The sequence below is a fragment of the Lutra lutra genome, chromosome 6 (genome assembly GCF_902655055.1).
Source record: "Lutra lutra chromosome 6, mLutLut1.2, whole genome shotgun sequence".
NCBI classification, from domain to species: domain Eukaryota; kingdom Metazoa; phylum Chordata; class Mammalia; order Carnivora; family Mustelidae; genus Lutra; species Lutra lutra.
Window position 1 is genome coordinate 83,708,427 of NC_062283.1, and position 25,871 is coordinate 83,734,297.

The following is a 25,871-nucleotide window of genomic DNA, read 5'->3' on the forward strand; positions in this document are numbered from 1 at the left end:
TCGAAGTTCAGAAATAGATCTATAGTAGAGCATACAAACTCAAAAACTAGTTACAACCTTTCCTATTTGTAAGGTACATAGACTAGTTGGTGATGTGAAAGGTTGTAAATTAAATCCCTTCAATGGCCAGAGGTATTAAATGTAAACAGGACCAAATGTAACCAATAGGGATTGTTGGAGACTAAAATTACCTAAAGAGAATTTAATTTAAATGTCTATAGAGTACTGTGAAGGTAACAAAATGCCTGTGTGCTCAGTATATCTATCTATCTATCTACACACACACACACACACACACACACACACACACACACACAGCGTATGCCTGCAAGTTTGTGACACTCGATTCAGTGTGAAATAGGTTTATGTAAAATTCTACTGAACTGATTAACCAATTTATCAGTATATAAGAGATTTAAAGTTATAGATGAATTGTTCTAAGACAAATAAAAGCTTCCCATATATACTCAAGAAAACTCAGAAACGTTTAGAAGAGTAAGTGAATAACCAGTTTTTATAGAAAAAATATATACTTTATTTTCAACTAGAAAGGTGCAAACATGTAACTTTTGGTCACATTCTCAATGAGTAAACTGTCCAAAAAACAGTCATAGTCAAAGTAGAAACAAATGCTTCCAGGTGGAAAAACTGATCAGCTATCCAGAGCCACTTGTGTTTTCATAGAGGCTACTTGTTCATTAATAGTAAGGCTACCACATTTCCAACTGACAGATCAGAATTCCAAGGACATCACTGCCCCATATTCAGTAAACATCTGTTTTGATGGACTATCTTTCTGAGCAGAATTTCCATTTGAATATCCATTTCATGCTTTGAATTATCAGACAAGCTTTACGTCCTAACTATGGTGTTCAGAATTGAGGCTAACACTTGAAATATCAAAGCATTAAAAACATAAACAAAAAGGCACAAACAACTTTAAATTAACTTAGATAACTGTACAAATATATATATATATATACACACATTATTTACAGTATCAATTAAAAAAAAAATTCTGGCTTGTTACAGACAAATTCGCTGCCACAAGCTGTCCAGTCTAATAGACAGGATTCTGATTCCTGAACAGTATCATTCAAATCAGAATGTCAGAGCTGAATCTGTGTTCTGACTTAAAGAACTTGATCCAGCCTCATGAAGGCTAGAGAACGCACATCCTAGCTGTCGCTGGAGGTCAGTGAGCTTGCTAAAATTTCCCTTCTCAATTACACTCCACAAAGAGCAGGCACCTACTACGTGAAGATGATAATAGTTTCTACAGGTGCCCTCCCACTGCTCCCAAAGCCACACCTCCGTATACATTCTAGTGCTATGTGCTAATGTAGTCCCACTGTCAAGTCTTAACTTTCTTCAAACCAGTGTCTGGGTTGATAGACTATTTGAAGGTCACATGGCACAATATTTTAAAATTGGTGGGACTTTTTCTTTCCCCCAGTTAGAAAGACAGATTTAAATAACTTGCACTACTGAAATCGTGTTTACACAAAAATGAGATGCGAATCAGTTCAAGTTATACCCTAATGAGTCAACGTTTCTCACACTCTCTGGCTTTATGCCATGTCTCCATACATCTTCCTGTAGTACAGGGACTCAAAGATGTCATTGTCTCCAGGACAGTTGTAATGGCAGGCACAGGTCTTGATGAACATCATGTTCTTCTTCATGACCTCCCCGTCGGGGCACTTGAACTCCACAGGAAGAGTGGTGGTTCTGTGGGGGGTGCAGCACCGGCCATCGGTGCAGACGCCACAGAACTTAGCCCGGTATGTCTTCACACTGGTACAGCCAGAAAGCTCAAACTTGACAGGCTTGGAGATTTTGGGGGTACGGATGCACTTTTTGCCCTTCTAAGGAAGACAAAGCAGAAGAAGAAAAAAAAATCAATGACTCTATAAGGGGCGTGGCTTTCTTCAAGCTCTGTGTGTTTTAGTCTTAAGTTGTCTGACTTTTGTTTATATTTTGAAGAGAGGACGTTTGCGTCTCATTTGCCAGTTTTCCAAAAATAGTCATAGCCTCTCTTGAGATGTCTTGAATTAACTAACAGTGTGGAGAATTTCCTAGTGGAAAGCTGGTGGTTCCAATTACACAACATCTCATTCCAGCAAAACAGCTCCATGGTTAGATATTTTTGGAAATAAAAGGTCTATAATAACCAGGGCGGTGAGACCCAACTTTGGTCCTGTCTATTACGATCCCAAGAAAACTGATTAATAGGAACAGAAAATGTACCTTAATGTTTTCTTCCAGGTCAGCTTCGCAAGGCCTGACCATGCAGAGGCGGCTCTGCTTCTCCAGCCTGCAGAAGGCGTTGTCATTGGTAACGCGGGTGGAGATGCCCATCCCGCAGGTCTTGGAACAGGCACTCCACTCTGTGGTCTGGACCAGGCAGTTGGCCCGGATCATAGTTGGGTCTGGGCCAAACGTGTCTTCCAGTCGGTAAGCTGTGAGAGCAGAGCACCCAAACACAAGGTAAGACGCCAGGATAAGACATTTCCCCCTTCCCTTGGCAAATTAGGGAGGACTCAGCCCCTGGGGGTAGGATCACAACAGTGACTGAGAGGCAGGTTCCACTCACCCGCAAGGGCAGGGCCAACCACCGTGTGGTCCTTGGGCTCATCGCACACCCACTCCTCGCAGCATTTCCCAGGCAGCTTGACCCTCCGCGGGAAGGGGCAGTCAGGGCTGGGCAGGCGGACGTCCATGCTACACAGGGGCACGCAGCCCACTGCCCCGTCCAGGCAAGTGCACTGGTACTTGCAGCTGCTCTGGAAGGACTCTCCACTCCGGTAGACCGTTCCTCCAAAGACGCAGGGGGCACCATCTTTAGCTGAAGGAGGGAGAGGGGATAAGGGGGAGTGGGATGCAAGTGTCAGGCATCGGTAGCAGTAGGCGAGTCGGGGATGCGCGGGGAGCAGGGCTCCGCGGGTGGGGTTGGGGGGCTGCCGGGACACCGGAGCTCCCTGCACCCCCGCGGGGGGAGGCGGCGAGGGGCGCGGGCCGCAGCTCTTACCGGTGCACACGCCGATCTTGCGGTTGGCCGGAGAGCCGAAGTCGCAGAAGAGGCCCTTGTGCGGGTCGCAAGGGTCGCGCTCGGTGCACAGCTCGCCCAGTTGCTTGGCGCACACGCGGCAGCAGCCGCAGCCGTCCAGCACCAGGCTGACGCCGGCCGGACAACTGGGCGCCGGCGCAGCAGCACACTGGCAAGGACCGCCGCACTCCTGGCCGGCGGCGTGCTGCGGAGAGGAGGGGGCGGTCAGCTGGCGCACGCTGCTCGGCGCCCCGGGGTCCTGCCCCGCCCCCCCCCGCCCGCCCCACCCCCACCCCAGGCGCCGGCCGCCGACGCCGCCGCGGGGCTCTCGGCTTACCCGGCCGCAGAGGGCGAGCAGGAGCACGAAGGCGCAGCGGACGGGGCCCAGGCCGGCGGCGGACATGGTGGGCGCAGAGGGAGCGACGGACCGGGCGGAGGGCGCGGCGGTGGCGGCGATGGGGTGGGCGCGGCGGTCCCGGCGCAGGGTCGCGGGCTCGGGCCGGAGGTCGGTGTCTGGGCGCTCCGGGCTGCGGTCTGGGAACTGTCGGGCCGGGGCGGCTGCCGTCGGAGGTGGGGGAGGCGGTCGGTCGCCGGGGTTGGAGTAGCACTGGCTGCCTCCTCTCAGCGGGAAGAGTTGTTGTGTGAGGCTGAGGCGGGCGGCCCGCGGCTTTTATACGCTCCGGGCGGCCCCGGCTCGCCAATGAGCTGAATGGAGTCCTACACAAACAGGGACATTCCTCGCATTCCTCCCCACCTTCCTGCCTCATCAACTCACACCGGATTGATCCTGACCCCTTGACACTCAGCATTCCTCCCGTCTGAAAAAGCTGGCACACTCCGGCTAAAAAAAAAAAAAAAAAAAAAAAAGGCTCAGTATTTCCAGCACCAAATAGGATTTTTCCCCATGTTTCTTCCCACTACTCCTGATTTATATCATTGAAAAATACATGAGCAATTATTATTATTTTTTCATTCCACTCCCTTCTGTTTCTAATAGCTGTTCCAGCTCTACCCACTGACATAAATGCTTTTTAGGAGGTAGGTAGCCGAAGAGGCTGACAGCAGGGATTCCTAAAAAAATTCCGAAGGGTTTCCTTTGTATTATTTTTATAATATTTTAATTTTAGAAGCTGTCTGCCTTTTGACACTCTTCAGGGAGCAGAAAAGGAGTTAGTTGCTTTTGACCAGCTGAGATCTCCAAGAAGCCTACCTGCGAAATCTACATTCCATATTGGAGATGTAGGAATTTGGTCTTTTCTCACTTGAGATAACGGTCTGGATGCCTATTGCAGGACAAAAAAGAGAACAAAGCCAGAGGTCAAGAGTATGGATGCAGTTTTCCAGGGGAGATTTCCAGCACTCTTGCTTTGTTTTCTCTTAATAAATGTAACAGTCTTATTGTTGGGGTATAGGGAAGAAAAAAAGAGATGAATGCAGATCAATATTTCCAGAAAAGTGGGTCTGTTGTTATGTCAGAGCAAATGATTACCATTTCTTAGTATTGCTAGTTAGCTTCACTAAGGACTTAATTAATTAACAATGCTTTCATTTAGAATCTATGGTTTAACTGCTTTTGTTGTTGTTGTTAATTCCAGTTACCATTTATGTAAAGAGAGTGATTCTAGGGCCCTGCCTTTTTTTTTTTTAATTTCCCATTGTGGGGCCATATCGTTTGACACTGATGTTATCAGTGAATAAACTCATTTCAGTTGTTGATGTTTCACTGGTTAGGTTTAAGATAAAGACACCTGTTCCTGATGCAAAGATGAGGATTGAGAAACAACACTACAGATTTCTAATTTGAAAACAGCCTGTTTAAAGTGGCCGCATTTTTTTTTTTTACTGTTTCAGTTCATTCTATTGAAAAAGAGCCAAGAAGAAAAGAACCACTCCAGCTTCAGCATCGACCACATCATCTGTACACAATTACCTCCCTAAGCAACGCCCATGTTGTACAGTGTAGTTGCCTGTCAAGTGTGAGTGGCCAGCAAAGGGGGGTGGGGGGGCGGCTCTGAAGCTCAGGAAGAATTTTCAGCATTGTTATTTAGTGTTCCTTCCAAGCATTCCTCAAAGAGAAGAGGCCTAAAATTTCCTATTTAAAGATGGAACATTTCAAGTTATGTTAATAACCACATGTGTATTAAAGGCGACTTGGCCCCCAACTTCTTCTTCCCTCGTGGATGATTTTAAAAGTCCAAAATATGTGGGAAGCCACAGTGAAATCTTTCAAGACCTAAACCCCGAATTATGTCTGCCACTAATGGTTGGGAAGGTGTGGTAGTTGGGGAAGGGTAGGGATGTGAAGTCGGAGCCTCACCTAAGGTGGGATGTGGGCTTGGTGGTGATCTCTCTTGGCTTGCAGGGGTGAGGTAGATGGGAGAATGGTTGGGAATTTTTGAATGCCCTGGAGAGTCTGAGAGCCACCACCAATAGCCTCATGTACAGGAGAGTGGAGACTTTCATTCATGGAAGGGATAAATTGCTGGACTGGCTTATAGTTAGGTGACCTGGTTTATATTCTTAGAACTGCCATTCACAAATCTTAAGGAAGTAAGAGCCATATTTCCAAGCTGACATTATTAGAATGAGGATGATGAGAATGTTTTATTTCCCAGGATTTAATGATGGTTAATTGGATTAAAATTCTTAGGGAGTTGTTGTGCCCTCCACCCCCCACCATTTTTCTTGATTTCCTTTTCCTCCACAAATGTAGCATGGATAGCACCATTCTGCTGTGTTGTTAAAAAGAACAAGACATTATAAAAAGAATATGGTTTTACTCTAAAATTCACATGGTCCCTCAAAGTCTCAAAAAGTCCACAGTTAGCTCCAAATGGATGGTTTTAGTATTGGCTAAGAGAAAATATACTGAAATATATAGAACATGGAATCTCAGAATAGTAAAAATAATGTTGGGCATTATAAGGTTAGAGTGAGACTTTATGATCAAAATTCCTTTGAAGAGTTTAAAATAAAAGATCATTATTAAGGAAGTGACAGAAAGAGACAGAGACACAGAGAAACACACACACACACATGCAAGGAGAGACGGAGAGAATGAGAAAATACCCAAGACATTCACAAACTCAAAAGTATGTTTGTATTGTGTTGGGGGACCCTCAAGTGCCAGGAAATTCAAAGGGAAAGGCTGACACTCCATCCTTAACTCATGCCATGGAATCTGAATTCTTGCACTATTATAAATGACTCAGCAAATGTTTGTGTGCACCTGGGCGGTAAAGTGGAAATAGTGGCTTCTTGTAACTTTGTCCAATTCTGATTTATCCTAACCCTTCTGATTGACAGCAGGTTAGAATTGGGAGAAAAAGGTCTTTGAATTTGTGTGCAAAATGGTTAAGATGCACTAATTTTGTCTTGTAAGCAAGTGTTTATCTAGCAAATGCTTTTTAGAGAGGTTTTGTTTTTTTTTTTTTTTTTAAATGAGGAATTCATGAAGCTGGCCACTAAGTCCTGTTTACAGAGCTATAGAAGGTATGTGTGTGTCTACTCAGGTATCACTTGTACAGGTCGTTTGGTTAAGTCTTGTAAGATGTACTACATTCCTTCTCTTATGTTTTTTTGTTGTTTTTTCCCCCCTAAAAAAAGGTTATTTGATCAGGTATCGGACAGAGAGAAAACCTGGCAGGACGACAGGAAAGTGGCCAGACTTTGGAGTGTTTGTGTACTTAAAGAAGGAATCTTGCACATTTTCAACTTTCAGTCATAGACATTTTCTTATAAGAGCAAGTAGGAGTCTGTGCCAACCCTCAAAGCGGAAATCAGAGCTCCCAGGGAAACATACCAGAGGAATGTGACCCAGTGCCAAGACCCATACGCAATGCATACACTGGGCTGTCAGATTTATAGGAAGTCTGGCCGTATAAGGGCATCTGGACAGGGAGACATTTGTTGTTATGTTGGGTTGGGAGTGGGCTTCGGATGTTTCTAGCATGCCTCAAATTCAATCAGGTAAATGAATTCCACTCCGAAAAATGATATGCCAGATGGCTTTTGGGAAAATAGTTATAAATATTATCCTAAAATCTTCAGAGACCCTGGCTTGGTTTACATTGCCTTATATTTGCTTAAGATGAAGGTTAAAGAGAGGGCGTACTCCCTGGGAGTTCAGAGGTGGGAAAGAAATGCAGATGTTTACTATCTAAATTACATTCATTTCCTCCCTGCTCTTTCCTCCTTATAATTAGTTCTCTGACTTTCTTGGGATATTTTCTGATGCAAAGGTGTTTGTCCAGGAGGTAGTCAAGGCTGTTCCATGTGGTCTGTGTTTGTGTTTGCCTGTTCATTTACTTGTTTATAGATGCAGCTGAAGGTCAGAGTGAGAAAGGAAAGGAATTTTTTTTTAGTGACATTTTCTTCAGTTTACTATTTGTCTCACTTAATTTTATGAGTTTAATTAAAACCCTGTGCTGCCTCTAGTCTGCTCACCTTAATCTGAGATGATACGTGGATGCTACTACCGGGAGAGCTGGGTGTCTAATAGTTTTCCTGACATATTAGCAACTCGAATTTACTAGTTTAGCAACCCTGAGTCTTTACAGCCCTTGGTTTTATCAGCCTAAATGGGAAGAGCCTCTTTGGTGATGCTTGAGGTGGTAAGAGGGAATGAAAAAGAAGGGAGGTATCTGTGCTTTCAAATGTGTGATTTGGGGAAACCAAATCAATAGGTTTAGGAGGAACAGAGCATTGAGACTAGATAACTTGCTCCAAAGAATGAGAGAATGGGAAGGGATAGATTTTTGAGAGGACAAGTGTAAAATAGACATGTGATATGAATGTGTCCCTAGAGATTCTGCTGGGGTATGGGGGAGGTGGGGCAAACTAAGACAGGCCCTGTCAGCTCACCTTTTGAAATGTGTTCCCATCCCCTACCAACAAGCCTAAGCACCTTCTTGCAACTTCAGGGCTTCCTGGATTATTTTTTTTTTCATTATTTATTTAAATAATCTCTACCACCCAACATGGTGCTGGAACTCACAACCCCGAGATCATGAGTCACAAGCTCTTCCAGCTGAGACAGCCAGGCCTGCCCCTGGTGGAGAACATTTAAAAAAAAAAAACCATGAGGTAGGGCCAGAAAACTGTCTAGAAGGCTGGAGACACGTGCTCCATACCTGTCGTCTATCAGCCATAAAAGCTCAGGAAAGGTACCAGTCCTCTCAGAGCTCAAATCTATGTGCTCAAGGTGAGTTTTCCACCCCAGGCACCACATTTATGAAAGTACTTTTACATAACGTATTAAGATTTTAAATTTACCATTTTCTTCAATTTTTCAATGGTTCTTCCTTGCCTTTAAGACTAAGCCCAATTGAGCCTTGATTTTAAAAGCCTATCAGTCTGGGGCGCCTGGGTGGCTCAGTGGGTTAAGCCGCTGCCTTCGGCTCAGGTCATGATCTCGGGGTCCTGGGATCGGGTCCCGCATCGGGCTCTCTGCTCAGCGGGGAGCCTGCTTCCCTCTCTCTCTCTCTGCCTGCCTCTCTGTCTACTTGTGATCTCTGTCTGTCAAATAAATAAATAAAATCTTAAAAAAAAAAAAAAAGCCTATCAGTCTGACTTTATAACACCATTCAATCTTGCAAGAATTTTAAAAGATTAGATCTCTATAAGAGTTCACACAAAAGCAAATACTACTTCTTTATTTTTTAGATTAGATGCTCAGAATTGACAGAGTTACTTCACAAAGGAAACTTTTTTATTTATTTTATTTATCTATCATATGCCCTTACATGTCATCTATATGGGAGAAATATCATCGTAAGTTTCTCTTTTAATCATAGTTTTCAGGATACATAAGAAGAAATTATGCACTCAGCTTATTTTAGTCACATGATGGCATCAGCTCTCTTTCCATTTTATCATTTTCCTTCCATTTTTTTTCATGAGGAAAGGGAGGTCCAAGTAGTCCTTTCTTCATTGAAAAGCATGTGAGCTACCACTAGTCCTTAGGTAAGACTACAGTGTGTAAGTATTAAAGAAAGAACCAGTTTGTCAGTGTCTGTGTCCATAATGTTTTCTTTGTTTCTCAGAAACCAATTGTTTTGCTTTACATAATGCCACAGACATTTTCACACTCTCCATATATTTGAATTGACATTTTTCTTCCATTTCATTTTGAAATGTGAACGGTGGCACCACGATACTGACAAGCAAGTTTTCAAATTAAATAGAAACTGGTAGGTAGCCAGTACATTCTAGAATGCTGAATACTGTTGTTCAAATTGTCCAAAGAGTTTCTAAGATGTTTTCCTATGTGTGGATTTTTAAGTAACTATGCCTTTGAGAATCATTTATGAAAATCTAAATACACAGATAAACCTTTCTGAGAAGGTGTCTTATCTTCTAAGTCAGAGCTTACACCACATGTGAAGAAGAAAAGCACACTCTAAGCTCCTGAATTGATCAGATTTGAAGTAAAAGTGAAATAATGCACTGTTTAATTTGACAGTGGAATGTACAATGCCAATTTTGTCAGATCAATTTAACAAGAATGCTACTTGGGTCTTTATGTGCATGCCTGAAATGGATACCCTGTATGGCTGTATCACCTTCTGTTTATGTAGAGATTTTAAATTTAAAAAACCTCACATACACTGTGTCACTTGAGCTTCTTAACAACTCTGTGAGGTATTAGTCTTCCCATTTTACAGGTGAGAAAATCGAGGTCCAAGAAGGCTACAGGACATAACACAAGCTTGGTCAGAGGTGGAGCAGGCATATGTAAATTTGAACTCAGTTCTTGGGAGAGGAACACCCTTGAATCTTCTTCTAAACTCTCCTGCTTCTTTTTGTCACGTTTAGATAAAGGGATCTCTGAACGCTGTATGTTCTAAAGGTAGTTATCTCCAATTTTCTTAAACTTTTAAGGCACACACCCTAGAAAGCATATAAAATAAAACACTGTGGGCTAATTGGCAGAGTCAGTATTATGCTGTGGTCTGAGATAAGGATGAAGAAGAAACATAAATGATTATGATCTGCCTGAGGAGAGAACTTTGGCTTAGATGAAGGTGTGTGTGTGTGTGTGTGTGTGTGTGTGTGTGTGTTTGTGTGTGTATGTGTTTTGGCAGTTAAGACTTTTGTGATTTTTGCTGCATAGACAGATGTGTTGCTTGAGATCTGCTGATGAACTGATGTTACTGAAAAGGGAAAAATGAACCAAGATGATGGGTGTACCAGGGTGACATCAGCGTCAGCCCACACTGAAAACGTTGTCTCTAACTCAGTGCAATCTTGTTTAGACTGAGTCTCAGACCAACCACAGGCATCGTGACAGTCTTTAAAGAGGGCATCATTCACTGAAGAGCGACCCTTATGATGAAATATCGCAATAGAGCCTCAGGCCGTTGGCACTGAAGCAACATCCATCCTTAACATCGATTTTTCCCGAGTATCCCTTGATGGACATGATCCGGCATGCTGGTAACATAATGCTTATTCTGTGAACTTCTCTTCAGTGAAAATGCACTTTCCTGAGCCTGAATACAGTTTGTAGTTCACTTTTCCCTTCTCTCCTTTCACAGTGAAATAATGCGACTTGAATCGTGATAATTTCATGTTGTTAATGGACTGAGATCTGTGTCATAACTACCCAGAGCCATGGTGAAGAGTGTTATCCAGGAATGGCAGGTTTATAATGAGGGACTTTTCTTACTGACCTATGCATGTATGTGAAGATTAACAACCATAGGAAAAAGTTTCATATAACTGTAGACTCGCTAATGCCTGGATATATTGCACCACTAAGCTATTTCTCACATAGAGATGATGAAAGTTGATTTTGTCCAAGTGAATTCTTTGTGGTGATTTTCATCATTTCTGACCGTTCTCTGTTTATTCTTCTTGCTCATGGGCTTTGCCCTGCTACTTCTATATATGGCTGATTCTTGACACTTGGGTGTTTTTGGCTCTGTAGGTGAGCAAGCACACTTCCGGTCCAGCTTCAGCTAGACTTTGAACCAATTTTACTTTGCAGTAGGTCTGGGTACTGCTACAGCCACAGTATCCCCTGTTGGCTTTGACTACTTTCCAGGCAGGCCTCTCCCTCACCAGTCAAGCAGATTTTTTTCCCAGCTAGCTTCTGAAGGAGCTGCCAAGGTGTGTGTGTGTTGGGGGGTGGGGAGGGAGTTGCACAGTGTGGTGTTGCCTCTTCTGCCTCTCTGATGTTCTCACCTCATTCATCGGAAGCCTGGCTTAAATCTGAAGAGGGTTCAGGAACTCCAAACTCCTATATTTCTCCTGCATCCCATCCAATTTTTTAAGAAGGGAAAATAAAATGACTTTGTTTTGAGTATGAAGGGCAATCTGGAACCTGCTTTGTCTACAATAACTGGACCGTTAGACTAATGTGAGGGCAGGTGACCCGAAGCAGCACCAGTGTCCCACATGCATTGGCAGGTGTCTCACCTTGCCTCCTTTTAGAGAAGCACTCAGAGGGTCACTTCCCTTGGGACTTCTCATCTTTCCTGGTAGTGGTGGTGGTAGGGAAATACTGTGTTAGCACACAGCCCAATGCTCAATCAGGCTGGGCCTGGAAAAGCAAAGGTGAAATAGGACATTGATGATAGTTCATTAAAAAAAAAAAATAGATGTTTACATTTTCAAGATCTCAAGAATGAAGTCTGACAAAATAAGCTTGGTTCATATTTCATTAAACAAGATTCTCAACAGTTTGAGTTTGATATTCTAGAATGACATTTTATTACTTTAAGTAAGTTAATTCTGTAGTTTAAAGCATTTTATAAAACTAGCCGCTGTTTTGGATTTAGCTAGACCAACTTTTTGTTACCTTGATTTCTAGTGTTTTATTAATAGCGATAACATAGAATTGGCCTAAATATAGAATTTGCTGTACTTTGTATCTCTTTTTGACTATTTCAGGAGAGAGTTTCTTTCCTCCTTCTTTCCTTCCGTCTTTTCATTCTTTATATCTTTTTGCCTTGCCTTGCCTTTTTACTCTTCTTTCTCCTACCTTCCTTCCTTCCTTCCCTCCCTCCCTTCCTGCCTCTCTCTTTTCCTTCCTTCTTCTTTGTTTTATTATTTCACTGTTTTTATTAAGTGTGTGACATCCATCAGGAATAATACTTAAGCCTTAGCTAGCTCCTTTCAACTTGGAGATACTAGCAATACCCATCACATAAGATTGATGTGATAATGTGTAAAGATTAAATACCAAAAATCTTGTAAAGTACCCAGCACAGTGCTTGTCACAGAGTAAGCACTCAAAAAATGTTTGCTAAAGTAAAATAAAACTTTCCTTTTAGCTCATATCTAAATATTTTCAGATACTAAATTTCTGCCTTAGCATTTGCCAAAAATTAGCCCTTAGCCCAGTAGGTTTTGGGGTCATATATTATGCAGATTACACAGGATGAAAAGAATGCTGTGACTTTCTGTTGACAGCTTTTTTCTAGCAAGACACATACCATTGTTATGTCACTTGTGAATGATTTATGAATTGTGATTCTGTCCTTAGTATCCCATTTTCCGTTTCCTTCTTTCTTTCTTTTTTTCTTTTTTCCATCAAATTGCCACAGGGGGGAGTATAAGTTCTTGAAAGAAGCAAATAATACAGTTTTAAGGAATTCGATACCAATTATTAAGAATGAATGGCCATATCTAAAACAGCTAAACAGATGATATTAATACCCTTGAGAAAATAGAAATATTTATGATAAAATAATAAATTAGGCCACTGTTCCATATTAGGTTTAATAATTTTGTGATCGTTGTAAAAACAGTGCCTTGAAAACGTCTCTCTGTGACATGGAGAGGGGAATGAGTGTGTGTGTCTGTGTGCACGCGTGCATGTGGGCATTATTGGCACTATAGGAGAGAGGAGAAATTTTAAGTTTCTAGTTTTTGACAAGTCATAAAATGAAAGAGGGAGGAGGAGAGAAAGAACCAGAGTAACTGTTAATATGTAAAATGAGGATGAGAAAGACTTGGATACAAGAACATGACATGGCTTTACAATGTGGATGACACTGACCGCCCCCCCCACTCCCCGCCCCATGTACATATGGGGACATTTAAACCCATGAAATTCAATAGCTAGATAACTCCAAAACAGAATAGCACAAGTGGAAAATGAAGTATCTTTTGATAATGCAAATGTATTTAATAGCTGCAAAAATTGTGACCTGATTTTGTAATAGTAGTAGCCCAAAATGTGGTTACTTTCTCTGCCTCTTTGAGGAAAAGCGAAGCACAACCAAAGTCCTAGGGAAGCTAAATCGAGAAACTTATAGGTCGGGCAGGTTGTTTATGGTACCAGCATGAACCTTTCTTGTTGGGAGGTCAGCCCTCCTCCTTCTTCTGTTTTGTTTTGTTTTGTTTTGTTTTGTTTTGTTTTGAGAAGGGGAGGGTTCCTTTTTTATTTAAATTCAATTAATTAACAGATAGTGTATTATTAATTTCAGAGAGGTAGAGGTCAGTGGTTCATCAGTTGCCTATAAGACCCAGTGCTCATTCCAGCACTTGCCCCCCTTCATGCCCATCACCCAGTTATCTCATCACCCCCACGACCTCCCCTCCAGCAACCCTCAGTTTGCTTCCTATGATTAAGAGTCTCTTATGGTTTTCTCCCTCTCTGGTTTCTTCTTGTTTTATTTCTCCCAGGTTTGCTTCTTTTAGGAACCAGAATCATACCGCATGTATTATTCATTGATGTGCTTGTTGGAGATGTTCTCAGCCTAGCACACTGCTTTTACCTATATTCCACAAAATTAGTGTCACTGCTTGGGTTGCTTCATTCTGCTGTTATAATTATGCCTGCTTTTGGGCACAAACTTGAGCACAGGGGCTGGAATTTGAGGGGAAGTGTGTCAGTGTGAGCCCTTGTCAGTCTGAGGTGAAGGTGTGTTGACTTGGCATCAGGGAAGTCGCAGGCCGTGTACGCTGACTCGGGCAGGAGTGCCGCTGGACAGTGGATTTGGGACCCACGGGCCCATGGCATTGGGTGTGACGGGGACATGGCTGGTTTTGCTTTTAACTTTTGTGGTCAGCCCTCATTCTCTCTCTCTGCTTTTCCCAGAAACTCCTTCTTCAGGACTTTCTGATAAGCCACATTTGAGACCACACTTCCCACCCTCGTCCTCCCTTTCTTTCTCTAGTTTGGTGCAGGGTTCTACAGAAACCCTGTCCTAAAAATTCTTCTTCTTAGGGGATTTCTTCATGTGTGTCAGTATAGCATGCTTACTGGTTTTCTAACTTGAGGGCTTTGCACTTGGCTTATGTTCTTTCATTGACCCCTACCCCCCCCGCCACCATCATGGGTTTTCCCAGTACTCACCAGACAACCATCCAAACTTATCTCTATGTTCTTGTCGCCTGCTTCTTTTGAGCCAACCAGGACTTGCCCCAAGCCCTTACATTACCTAGAACTACTCCATCCCCTGGGTCCTAAACCCTCTATCCTCTCCTGCTCTCTCTCTCTCTCACTCATTTACCCTTGTTTGACCCAATTGAGACTTTGATCTCTTGCCCACTTCCTTTTCTTCTCTTCCTTCTCCTCCTCCTCCTTCTCCTCCCTCTCCTCCTCATTCTTCTCCTCCTCCCCTCCTTGTTCTTCTTCCTCTTCCTCTTCTTCCTCCTCCTCCCCTCCTTCTCCTTCTTCTTTGCCTTCCTTTTCTTCTGGGTACAAGGCTTTGCTTCCTTACCTGTCCATGGCACCATGTTTTATGTCAACAGTCTCTTGTTAGCACCTCTGGCATTCAGCCTCCCAACTTTTTATCAAGCCAGCCCCCTGTCTTAGTTGTTCCTGTACTGCCTGCTGTGAACTATAGCCAGTCTCAGCTGGGCCCTCAGTTCTGCTACATTGTGCTTTTCCTCATTCTGGTCAGCTCTTTCCTATCTTTTCCTTTATCCCCCTTCCAGACCTTTTCCCTCAAGGGTCCTACCCTGCTACCCGCCTCTCAGCAGGCCAGCCCTCCTGCCTACACGAGACCCACTCAGGCGCCCTTCCCAGGGCTGATGGGTCTTCAGCTGCATATCTGTTCCTTTAGTGTAGAGCTGCACTGTTGAGTTCCACAGCCAGTGGTCACATGTAGCAATTTAAATTTAAATTAGCCAACATTTAAAATTCAGTTCCTCAGTTGTACTGGTTGCACCTCAAGGGTTCAGTAGCCATGTAGGGCGGGCGGCTACTATACTGGATGGTGTGGCAATGCTTGATGTTGTTGTGGCAAGTTCCATTGGGCAGCAAGGATTCAGACAGACTTCTGTTGGTCCCACTTCCTTCTGTCTGCTGTAACCATGTTCTCTCTTTTCCCTTTCTCTGGTCTTTCAATTTCTTTTTTTTTCCTTGTAGTTTCTTCTCAGCCTGTAATGATGTGTACATTTCTCTTACGTAAAAAAGAAAAGTTCCCAAACAAAACAACCTTCCCTTTGTCCTACACATCCCTTCGTATACAGCTCTTCTTTTTTTCTTTTTACTCTGAAGCTCCTAAAACACACATTCTCTCTCTCTCTCTCTCTCTCTCTCACACACACACACACACTCTGTATTTATTATTGCCAAGTACTTACCTTCGAGTTACCATTCGACCTACTGCAATAAGGTTCCTGACTCTAGCGCTGCAAATTGGCACCAAACAACCTCTTTGTTGCTAAATCCAGTGGTTTCTTTTCAGTTCTTATATAATTTGATCTCTCTGTGGGTGTTGCGTTGGGTTGCATTCTCTCTCCTTCTCTTTGACCATTTCCTTTGATCTCCTTTGAAGTCTTATTTACCCCTGCCTTTCCCTTTGATGTGGATGCCCCATCGTCTTTTGTCGCTGGTCCTTTTCTTACTTAGTGTTATTATGTAACTACCACATTGTTGATGGTTCCCTGCTCTCTGGATCTCAACCAGAAACATTTTTCTGGGTTCATCTGTTCTGTGTACAGGACATTAATCTGAATGGCCTACATGGATCTTAAAGTAAACATATTCAAAAGCAAACTTATGTCCCCTACCCCCAAATCTGTTTCCTTTAATTTGTTGCCAGACTTAGTGATTAGGAACAGTATACCACTCCATATTAGCCTGTACGTTGTTGGATGTTCTTTTTTCCCCCTCTTTCCCCTCCTATATTTAATCAGTCACAAAGCTCTGTGGACTCCACCTTCTCATTTTATCTTCCCAATATATCGTGCCATCAGCAACTTTTGTCTGAATCACCGCATTTGTCTTTCTGTTAACTGGTCTTCTGCTTTCTTCAGTTTATTCCCTTCGCTGCTGCTTGAAGAATCTATCAATGCCAAGTGCTTACTCAACCTGCTTAAAATCCTCACAGCTTCCATTGCCCCTACGAGAGGGCCCCGTGTCTGGTTCCTATCTTGTCCACTTTCATCTCTCACTACCTACCACTCCTGCCCTCTTCCCTGTGTTTCATTTCCTATTTTGCTCCAGTTAGTTTCAGTGACTTACACTTTTCTCATGTATTTCACACCTTTACAACTCTTTTCCTCTTGCTCGGCCAGCCTGTAGAGGAGCTGTAAGGTGGATTTACATCAGATCAACTTTTGACTGTAGTAAGAGCTCATTTCAGATTTGGTTCAGGACAGTTACACTCACACATACACAGTGAAACAAATTTTAGAGAGACAGTATTTATTGTTACTATAGGTGATACCTTTGATATGTTAAAACTGATTTCTTTCCATTAAAAAAAAAATGCTGGTCTTGATCTCTAAGTTTATTTTACTGTCTTGTTGAACCCACACATTGAATCCACACATATATATATGTGTGTGTGTTTCTGGATATTACACACACAGACACACACACACACACACATATATATATTTATTTATTTATCAGTCACTATAGATAGATAAATAGATAGATAGATACTGTTTCTGGATATTACACTTACAAAATGTTCTAGCAAATACAGACTTCCTCAGTGTGAAAGGGATACAGTTTTACTTTTACATTTGTATTTTCTTATGTAATAACAACATTTTCTAATTCTGTCATGGTATTGGGATAGAACTGTGCTCTTTAGCCTTTTTTTTTTCAACATAATGGAACACATAGAAAATGATAACATTTTAATGAATTTTAGAGCCAAGACTTTCTAAAATTTCTAAAATTTTGGAATGATAAAGGTAAAGAAATTGTTTGCTTAAAGATAGCAAAGATCATAGCAGAACTTACTGGCAAATTGCTATCTTTTTTTTTTTTTTTTAGTTTCTAGGTAATTTAAGGTTTTTCGTGGAAGTTGATTTCTGAGTATTTGTGAATAACTTCTCACATAATATCAACTGCAAACAAATCCACTGTTGAATAAATTCCCTATGTAAAATTTGGGAACTAAGTTGAACTTTAAAATATTCTACAAATGTTCCATATTTAGCTAAAATTACATAATTACTAAAGTTTTTGGAACTATGGTGATTTATATTATAGCATATTTATATCAATTCATGGGTATTTTGTATTTATTGATTATATAAATAAAATTTCTGAGGCTCATGTATTCATATCTGGTAAGTTTATGTTTTTTAGAATACTAGGGACTACAGCGTTTATTTTATTCAAGCCATAAATTATTAAGGTAAATAATTCTCTATGAAATTGAGTAGTAACACTAGTAGATGTTTAGGAAAAGTTGCTGACTGACTGGCTGCTTCATGTAATTTAAAAAGTTAATACAGTTGTTAAAGTTGCCAAACCTAAGGCCTAAGAAGATCTTGGTGGGAAACTATTCCAGACTGATAAATCTATTCATATAACCCAAATTAAAGTCAATCAGTCTTTTGTTGTTGTTTCCCTGCTAAATAAATAATTTATAAATATTTTTATTTTATTTTATTTTTTTAGTATTTGCTACATTTCTAACATTGTTTTAAACACAGTAGGGCATTAAAAGATACCTAGTTCTTGCTTACAAGGAGGTTACACACACAATCTACTTACAGAAGCAGATCAGACGCAGACCAAGAGTTAAACCAAGTGATCTCACATTTGTATGACATAGGACCCACGGGACACTGGGCACTCTGGAGGAGTGGTATGGTATAATATTCCATGACTCTGAAATTAAAACTTTTGAGGAACTTTGAAGCACAGATTCTGATAGGATCACATGCTCTGAGGTGTAAGAGCTCTTGCTCGAGTGTCAGTGGGTTGGTGGTAAGGCACTAAGTGGACGCAGAAGGGATAGAGCTCTCAGTGCCCTGTGAGTGAAGAGGGAAGTGTAACCAACACGGAGAAACCTGGCATGACTTTTCATGGACATAAACTGGGTTAAAGGATAAGGAAAAGAGGAGCAGCAAGGGCATTCTAGACCTTCAGAATTGTGTGAACTGTCTTGTCTTTCTAAATGCTATGGCATATATGGAAGAGAATAGAAGGGTTGTTTTGATCTGAGCTAACATGGGGATGAGCTGGAAGGAGTAAGGAAGGGAGTGCAATGCAAAAACCAGAACCCTGATTTCTTCCTTTTACTCTCACGTTGAATGCACCACTTTTATTCTGAGCCCTCTGATTTTCGGAACATACATACATTACTTGCTATGTAATTGTTCATCAGTTCATCAGAGAGTTTTTTTTTTAATTTTTTTTTTTAAATTTATTTGACAGACAGAGATCACAAGTAGGCAGAGAGGCAGGCAGAGAGAGAGAGGAGGAAGCAGGCTCCCCGCTGAGCAGACAGCCCGATGCGGGGCTCGATCCCAGGACTCTGGGATCATGACTTGAGCCGAAGGCAGAGGCTTTAACCCACTGAGCCACCCAGGCGCCCCTCATCAGAGAGTTTTAAGATGACATTTGCAGATTTATAAAGTAAAACTAAGAGGCTCTCAAAAACTGAGAATTAGTAATGCCAGAATTGTTATGCTTCTGTTTCTCTTCTTGCTTCAATAAATAGTATATATTACTTTTCCCCCCACAACCTGCAGAATACCAAGCATATAAAGAAAACTTAAAGCACAATAAGTATTTGTTGAACTAATGCATCTTTCTTGAGAGCAGAGATTATCTTTTTTCTTCTTTTTATGATTCTCCATGGTTTCTGGTAGGATGTTTTACACACAGTGGACATCCAATAACTCTAAAGTATTGAAAATGTTTATATTAATGAGGAACAAACATGGCTAAAGTAAATATTAGTTGGCCAAGGTGTCTCACCAATTCTTTCATTCATCCATCCACTCAGGAATGGGTGCACTCACTGGACACCATGCTAACGTGAGGTCTAGTAGTCTAATGATGACTTTAGCAAGAGCTTCATGCTTTCATGCCTTTGTGCAGGCTGGCCAACTCTTACTCTTTCTTCAACTCTCAGTTCACCAGCCACTTTCCCTTTCAGTGTTCCAGACTGGCTTAGGGCTTACCCTTTCATAGCTCTTCTCTAACTGTGCAGTGGATTGCCTGTATCCCTTACCAGACAGAGTTCCACAAAAGCAGAATTGAATCTTTTCCCTCCTTCCCCGATGTACCAAGCCCAGCACCTTGTTTATAAATGTTTCTTGATGGGAGTTTGTTGAGTAAGTGTTTGTAGAACAAATATAATCTTTAATGATGGTGTTGTCAGACTTCTGGCTTGGAACTGGCCACTCAGCTTTAATACTATATTCAGAGACCTAACCAAACCAAAGAATACCAGAATTACAACAGTTTGGAGAATGGAGATGAGCCAACAAGAAAGAAAAATGGAAAAGTAGCAAAAATGCAATTGCCAAATGTAAAATGAAACTTCTCTTACCATTAATATGGTACTATTCATATGGAGGGGACATACACGTGTTTTGTTGGTGTTGGACTTCTATTGTGCCTCTAGTGCCTTGTTGAAACCCTACTGGTGACCTTTTCAGTCTACCAAATAATAATTTTATCATTAGGTTAGAAATATGGACTGAATAGTTTTAAAATATTTTTCAAAAACTTGGCAGTGTTGTTTGTTAACAAATATAGTGAAATCTACTATCATATCTTTATTTATTTGATTGGGGGTTTTCAGTTCCCACCAGAACTTTTTGAGAATAAACAGAATTTATATATAAGGTCAATGTGCTTATTTACTTTATATGAACACATAGGCCATTATACAGTTGGAAGATACAGGCATCTCACTTGGATCAGGTGATAGCAGTGATGTCATTCTGTTTTCAGAACCTATTTGGAAGAGAAGTTAAAACAAATTCAAACTTGGGGCACCTGGGTGGAGCAGTCAATTAAGTGTCCACTCTTGGTTTCTGCTTAGGATCTGATCTCAAGGTAGTGATCTCAAGGTGATGATCTCACGGTGGTGAGGTCAAGCCCCCTGTTGGGCTCCATACTCAACATGGAGTCTGCGTCAGATTCGCTCTCCCTCTCCTCTTCTTGCTCGTGCTCTCTCTCTCTCAAATAAATGAGAGAGAGAGTGAGCATGAGTGGGGGAGAAGGAAGGACAGAGGGAGAAGGAGAAGCCTCCCTGAGCCCAGTGTGGGGGCTGGATCTTACGACCCTGAGATCATGACCTGAGTGGAAAGCAGACGCTTAATCCACTGAACCACCCAGGTACCCCTAAAAAATTTTAAAACTAGACGGAAAGCTAATTACTTTTAGCACAAGTAGATTTTTGTTTCTCCGGATTTGATCAAGTGTATTATTTTTCCTAGAAATTCCTTAGGCCCGGCTTATGCTTGTCTTAAATATCTTCACATCCCTAGCAGAATGCTTTTGCATATTAGTGAGTGTGAATTTAGCTTGATTGGATCAAGCTACTCTTGAGTCAGCTGGTATCCTAAAGGCATAGAGATGGAGTATTCTTTTCACTAACTAATGTGTGCAACTAGTCCCTACTCTATCTAATGCCTGGAAATTCTCTCAGATGGTCACAAAGAGTGAAAAATGGCTGGATAGGACATTACAGACTCAATAAGTCAGCCTTGTTAGATTTCTCTTCCCTTCACTCTGGATTAGAGTATCTGGAGTTTTGTAGAAATGTAAACTCTGAGCTATGCTTCTCTCAAATATATAAATCAATATATATTAATTTATAGATATATATATATAGGTCTACATATAGATCTATAAATATTTCTGTATCTATCTATATATATTTGATATATATAAGACTATATCAATATATATCAATTATATATTTATATATTTTGACATATCAAAATTTATTTTGATATATAATTGATATATAAATCAAAAAAATTATGTTAATAGCTTGTCTTTATGTGGTGTATTTATATATGGATGAAAGCAGTGGACTCATTATCACTGAGAACACTACCAAGAGAATTCTACAACTGTCTGGATGTTATGGAGGTGGGCGCTTGTTATCAGTCAAGAGAACCAACAATTGAATTAGAAGATGAATGTGTAAAACAATCTAAGAGTCACTATTTGGTGAATGTCTTTAAAAAACCAACCAACCAACCTAAAACATTTAATTGAAAGTAAACCAAAATGAAAGTTCACTAAAATTGATGGCTCTTTAAAAAAAATAACAATCTTATACTCATTTGATTTTTGTGGACTAATTCTTGATGCATATATTTCACCAAAAATTAAAAAACAAATGCGAAGTGAGGTCAAATTTCTATCTTCCCTCCTCACCCTCCCTTAAGAAGGATGTTAGAATTATTTAACCCACACATTGTATGGGGTAAAGCTGACTTGATCTGAACAGTTATAAAAGTTCTACATACATAGAAGTTCGCTGGTATTGTTATATGGGCAAATTCGGAATAGGAGGGAAATGTAATTTCTACTTTGAATATATAAATAGCACATTTAGGAATAGGAGTTTTCTTTTTAGCTTGTCATGAAGATTAATACCATGGCTCTTGGTTTCAGGTCTCAGCATGAAGGGACAGACAGAGCCTGACTCCCTGCTATGAAAAAGGTCAAGTATAAGAAAAGAACTGTACCTGTGGAAATTCAAACCTATGATTACATACTGACCAAATCTTATTATTTGGTATATCCGTTTGTAAACTAGATTTTTATTTGACTTAAATATAGCAAAAATATGTGCTTTCTTTTAATTTATTTTTTCTTAAAAACAAAAGGCAAGGCGTCTCTCCTATAAGATAAATAAACTTTAAGAAGTGTTTGCTAATTGCCCTGTCCTCTAAATATGGCCTCTCTAGAGTGTATTTAATTCTGTTTGTCTTTAGAATGTTGCAGAGTAATGAAGAAGAGTCACACAGGAAATACTGACAGTTTTACTCCTATTTATAGGAAAAGTTCCATGAAACAAAGGAAACCATTTTTAAACCATCTTAGAATAGTTTTTTTAAGCTCAGTTTATGATAATATACTTGGAAATTAACACAGGACTCTTATTTGCAGTTATTCCTTTAGTAATAAGAATGATCACACCAGTTTTGGTGATTAGTAATACTACTGATGTAACTCCCTAAAGCCCTTATGAATTTTAATGTAGTTAAAATTAAAGTCTCGCCCACCCCGTGCCCAGGCTTGGAATATATCCTTAGAGACTGGTCCAAAGCCACATAGCCAGTGGCAGATCTGATGTCAAGCGTGCATTTCCTGACTTGAGCTCTGTCTCTATTGCTTTTTCTTTTTTCTCATTACCTCATCCTGTCTTACTTAATTTATGGTGGGATAATATATCCTGAGGAAAATAAAAATAAACAGAAAAGCATAAAATGAATTCTAGCTTACTACTGTTGTTTTTTAGCAATTTTCAACATCTTGGTTTTTTTCATTCCCAGGGTACTGATGCCCTGTAGTAGACATTGTTACGTAGCAATGCGTCAGTGTCTCCAAAAAATGCGCTGAGGAATCAGATCACTTGGGTGAGACTCTCATTCACTTGACAGCTTGTGTCTCAGCTTCCTTTCTGGAAAATGGGGAATGGAGTAGAACCTACTTTTTGCACTGGGGAGAATTCAGCAAAATGTAGTTTATTTAAAGTGTTTAGTATAGCATTGATGTTTATGAAAGTGCCCCCCCAACTGTTAGATACTATTATATTTACTTTAATAATTAATATTATCAAAGAAACAGGAAAGATTTATTCTCTCAAATTAATATACTAACTAAATTGTAGCTCAAGTAGAAATTCACTTTCTGGAGAAGGGTTTCTTAGTGTTCCAGTGATTTCTCTCATAAGCATTGTTAGCACATGGTAAAGCCTAATAAATGAGAAACTGGAGAATAATGTTTTCAATTATTAAAAACTATATAAACCAGAGCAATTAACAGCTTAGTTACCAAATTAAATTATTTTGCTTTGAACCTCCAGGTTTATGCTGAAAAGAAAGTCCTTCTAGATGTGGCATTTGTTCTCAGATGATGTGATGAATTCTGAGAAAATGAGTTTAAGACATGAATTAAATATTTATTAAATATGCAAGTTTAAAAATTATGGAAATCTTGGGAATTTGTCTTAGAAGTGCTTAGTTGGGGCACCATGAAAGTAGTTTTATTTTTGGTTCTGATTATAAAAGTTGACAGCTTTTTTTTTTAAAGATTTTATTTATTTGACAGAAAGAGATCACAAGTAGGCAGAGAGGCAGGAGGAGGAGCCGGGGTTTTTTGGGGGGGGATGCAGGCTCCCTGCTGAGCAGAGAGCCCGATGTGGGGCTTGATCCCAGGACCCTGGGATCATCACCTGAGCCAAAAGCAGAGGCTTAACCCACTGAGCCACCTAGGTGCCCCTAAAGTTGACAGCTTCTTCTTCTTTTTTCTTTCTTTTTTTTTTTTTTTCTCCTCTTCTAGTTAAACATGAATCAAAAACTTGCAGGGTTGGAAAAATTTCTGGGATAGTGTGGTCTTCCGCTTTTCATGGTACCTATGGCACAAATATAATCTATAGAAACTAAAAGAAGTTAACTTGGTTCTTGCAAGAGAGAGGGGTAGAGTTTGGCTCAGCACCCTGGCAGAGCTCAGCCTCTGCAGAGTAAGGACAGACCTCTCCTTTTACAGGCAAGGGAATGGAATCCTGAGGCATTGTGCGTCGTGCTCAAAGACACACTCTCAGACAGACGGTGGCAGAGCCAGGGAGTGAACAAACCCTCTCCTCTTCTGTTCTTTTGGTTGTACGCTATATCCTTCCTAGTGACGAACCTGTAACTTAGAACCCTGATAAACTCCGATTCTTTTCTCTTTTCTGCTTTTATTCCAGAGCTATACCTGACCAGAAAGTCCATTTAACTTGATATCAGCACGAAGGACATTTCCTTGGATTAATACAAACCCATCTCAATGTTTAATTGACTAAATCATTACTCACCTATCGATCACCTACTGCATGTTGGCACTATGCTCTGGAAATGTCAAGATAATGAGCATGTCATCTTTTCCGGAATAAGTATGAGAGGAATATACATAAACACATAAAAAAATGCCATATCTCTTACAGCTGCTTAGCTAGAAAATAAAAATTGTGTTAACAACGTTGATTCTTTCAGTCTTAAATAGTAATCATCAAATAACACATTGCTCATGGTAAAATATAGTGTGTATACCAGAAAGGCATGGTAATTGATTCACTTTATATTTTTATTTAAAAGAATGATTTTCTATTAAGTTAGTTATTTAGTTATTGCTGTGAGTCACGACTCCCATGGGCTGGGAGCTGGTGTCCCATGGTCTTGGATGGCTGGGTTACTGATGAGGGTGTGGGGGTCTCTCTTGTAGAACCTCAGGAGATCATGGTCAATTGTAGGTTTCCTGATAGAAATCTATCTCCTTATGTTATTACCTATGGCCACGGTCACCGTGGAACTAGTCAGAGTTGATTTACACCTCTCAGTGATCGAGTCTGATTGATTAGCCATGATCTAGACAAAATAAGACTTCCTTCGGCAGGGAAAATTAAGTGGAACCCCAGAAGGCCATGTAGCTATGCCAGGCTTCACGTCAGGATTCTTGGCCTTCTTGATGCATTGCTCATAGTGGAAGTCCAGGACTTTGAGGACTGCCTAGTCTGCCCGGAGTGAGTGCTCACCTGATTTTCTGCCACTTTGACATTGGACTGTGCCTGTCCTTGTCTGCTACAGTAAATCAGTCTGTTTCTATTGCATGGTATTTTAAGTAGGCTGTCCACCTCCATACCATGAATCCTGTCTAGCCTCATTTTCTTATGTCAGGCTATCTTTACTGCTCTACCAGCCTTAAGTGGGGGGCGGGATTGGACTTCTCTTTTGATGTCCATATCATGAACGAAGTATAAGAAGAAAGCGGCTTCGTCCTCGACTAGGTAGAAAGAAGTCAGAATCTGGGGCAACTGAAGCGGCTAGGGGTAGAGGGGTGCATTTATGGAGAGGAGGACACCGTGGAAAAGTAGCCCAAATCTCTACACATAAATTCTGCTTATTTGCTAACTATTAACCTGCACATCAACAGGTTAGAGACCTCAAAAGACCGAGTACAAAGGTGCATCTAATGGCTAAGTATCTGACTGGGGATATCTGTGGCCACATGATGCTCAGGGAGAGATTTGACTTTAAGTGCTGCCAACGTAGAGGGGTGTTGGTAAACAACCTCGGGCTTTTGGTGGCCTGCCTGTCAAGCCCCAAGAGTAGGGATTTTACTCTGGGAAAACTGAAATAGACAAGAGCTAGCAGAGCTTCCTATTAAGGGGATGTATGAGAATTTTTTTTCCCTAAATTCCAGGAAAAAATTTAACTCTCCTTGAAGAAAGATATTATTCAGAGTTTCCGTAATATTCAATAAAAAAATTGCAAGGCCTGCCATAACACAGGACCAAATAACCAAAACCTAAGAGGGAAAAAAAACCCACAATAAACCCATAAAGGATTGAGAGATTACACTTATCAGATAGGGACTTTAAAGTAGCTATGGATAATATGACCAAGACACTGGTGGTACCAAGGTAGTTGAAGAGAT

The 25,871-nt window shown here is 40.9% G+C and overlaps 1 protein-coding gene and 1 long non-coding RNA gene across 2 annotated transcripts; one reads left to right on the forward strand and one right to left on the reverse strand.

The window, feature by feature from the left end:
• Window positions 1-511: 511 nt before the first annotated feature.
• CCN2 (cellular communication network factor 2) lies at window positions 512-3,591 on the reverse strand. Its single transcript, XM_047733671.1, has 5 exons — window positions 3,387-3,591; window positions 3,032-3,254; window positions 2,597-2,848; window positions 2,251-2,462; window positions 512-1,868 (listed from the first exon to the last, which is right to left on the reverse strand). The coding sequence occupies exons 1-5, from the start codon at window positions 3,450-3,452 to the stop codon at window positions 1,572-1,574; spliced, it is 1,050 nt and encodes a 349-aa protein (XP_047589627.1). The 5' UTR covers window positions 3,453-3,591; the 3' UTR covers window positions 512-1,571.
• LOC125102431 (uncharacterized) lies at window positions 3,348-24,323 on the forward strand. The gene is made up of 3 exons (XR_007128123.1): window positions 3,348-3,453; window positions 21,846-21,894; window positions 24,145-24,323. It is a non-coding gene; the product is annotated as an uncharacterized LOC125102431 (long non-coding RNA).
• Window positions 24,324-25,871: the final 1,548 nt, after the last annotated feature.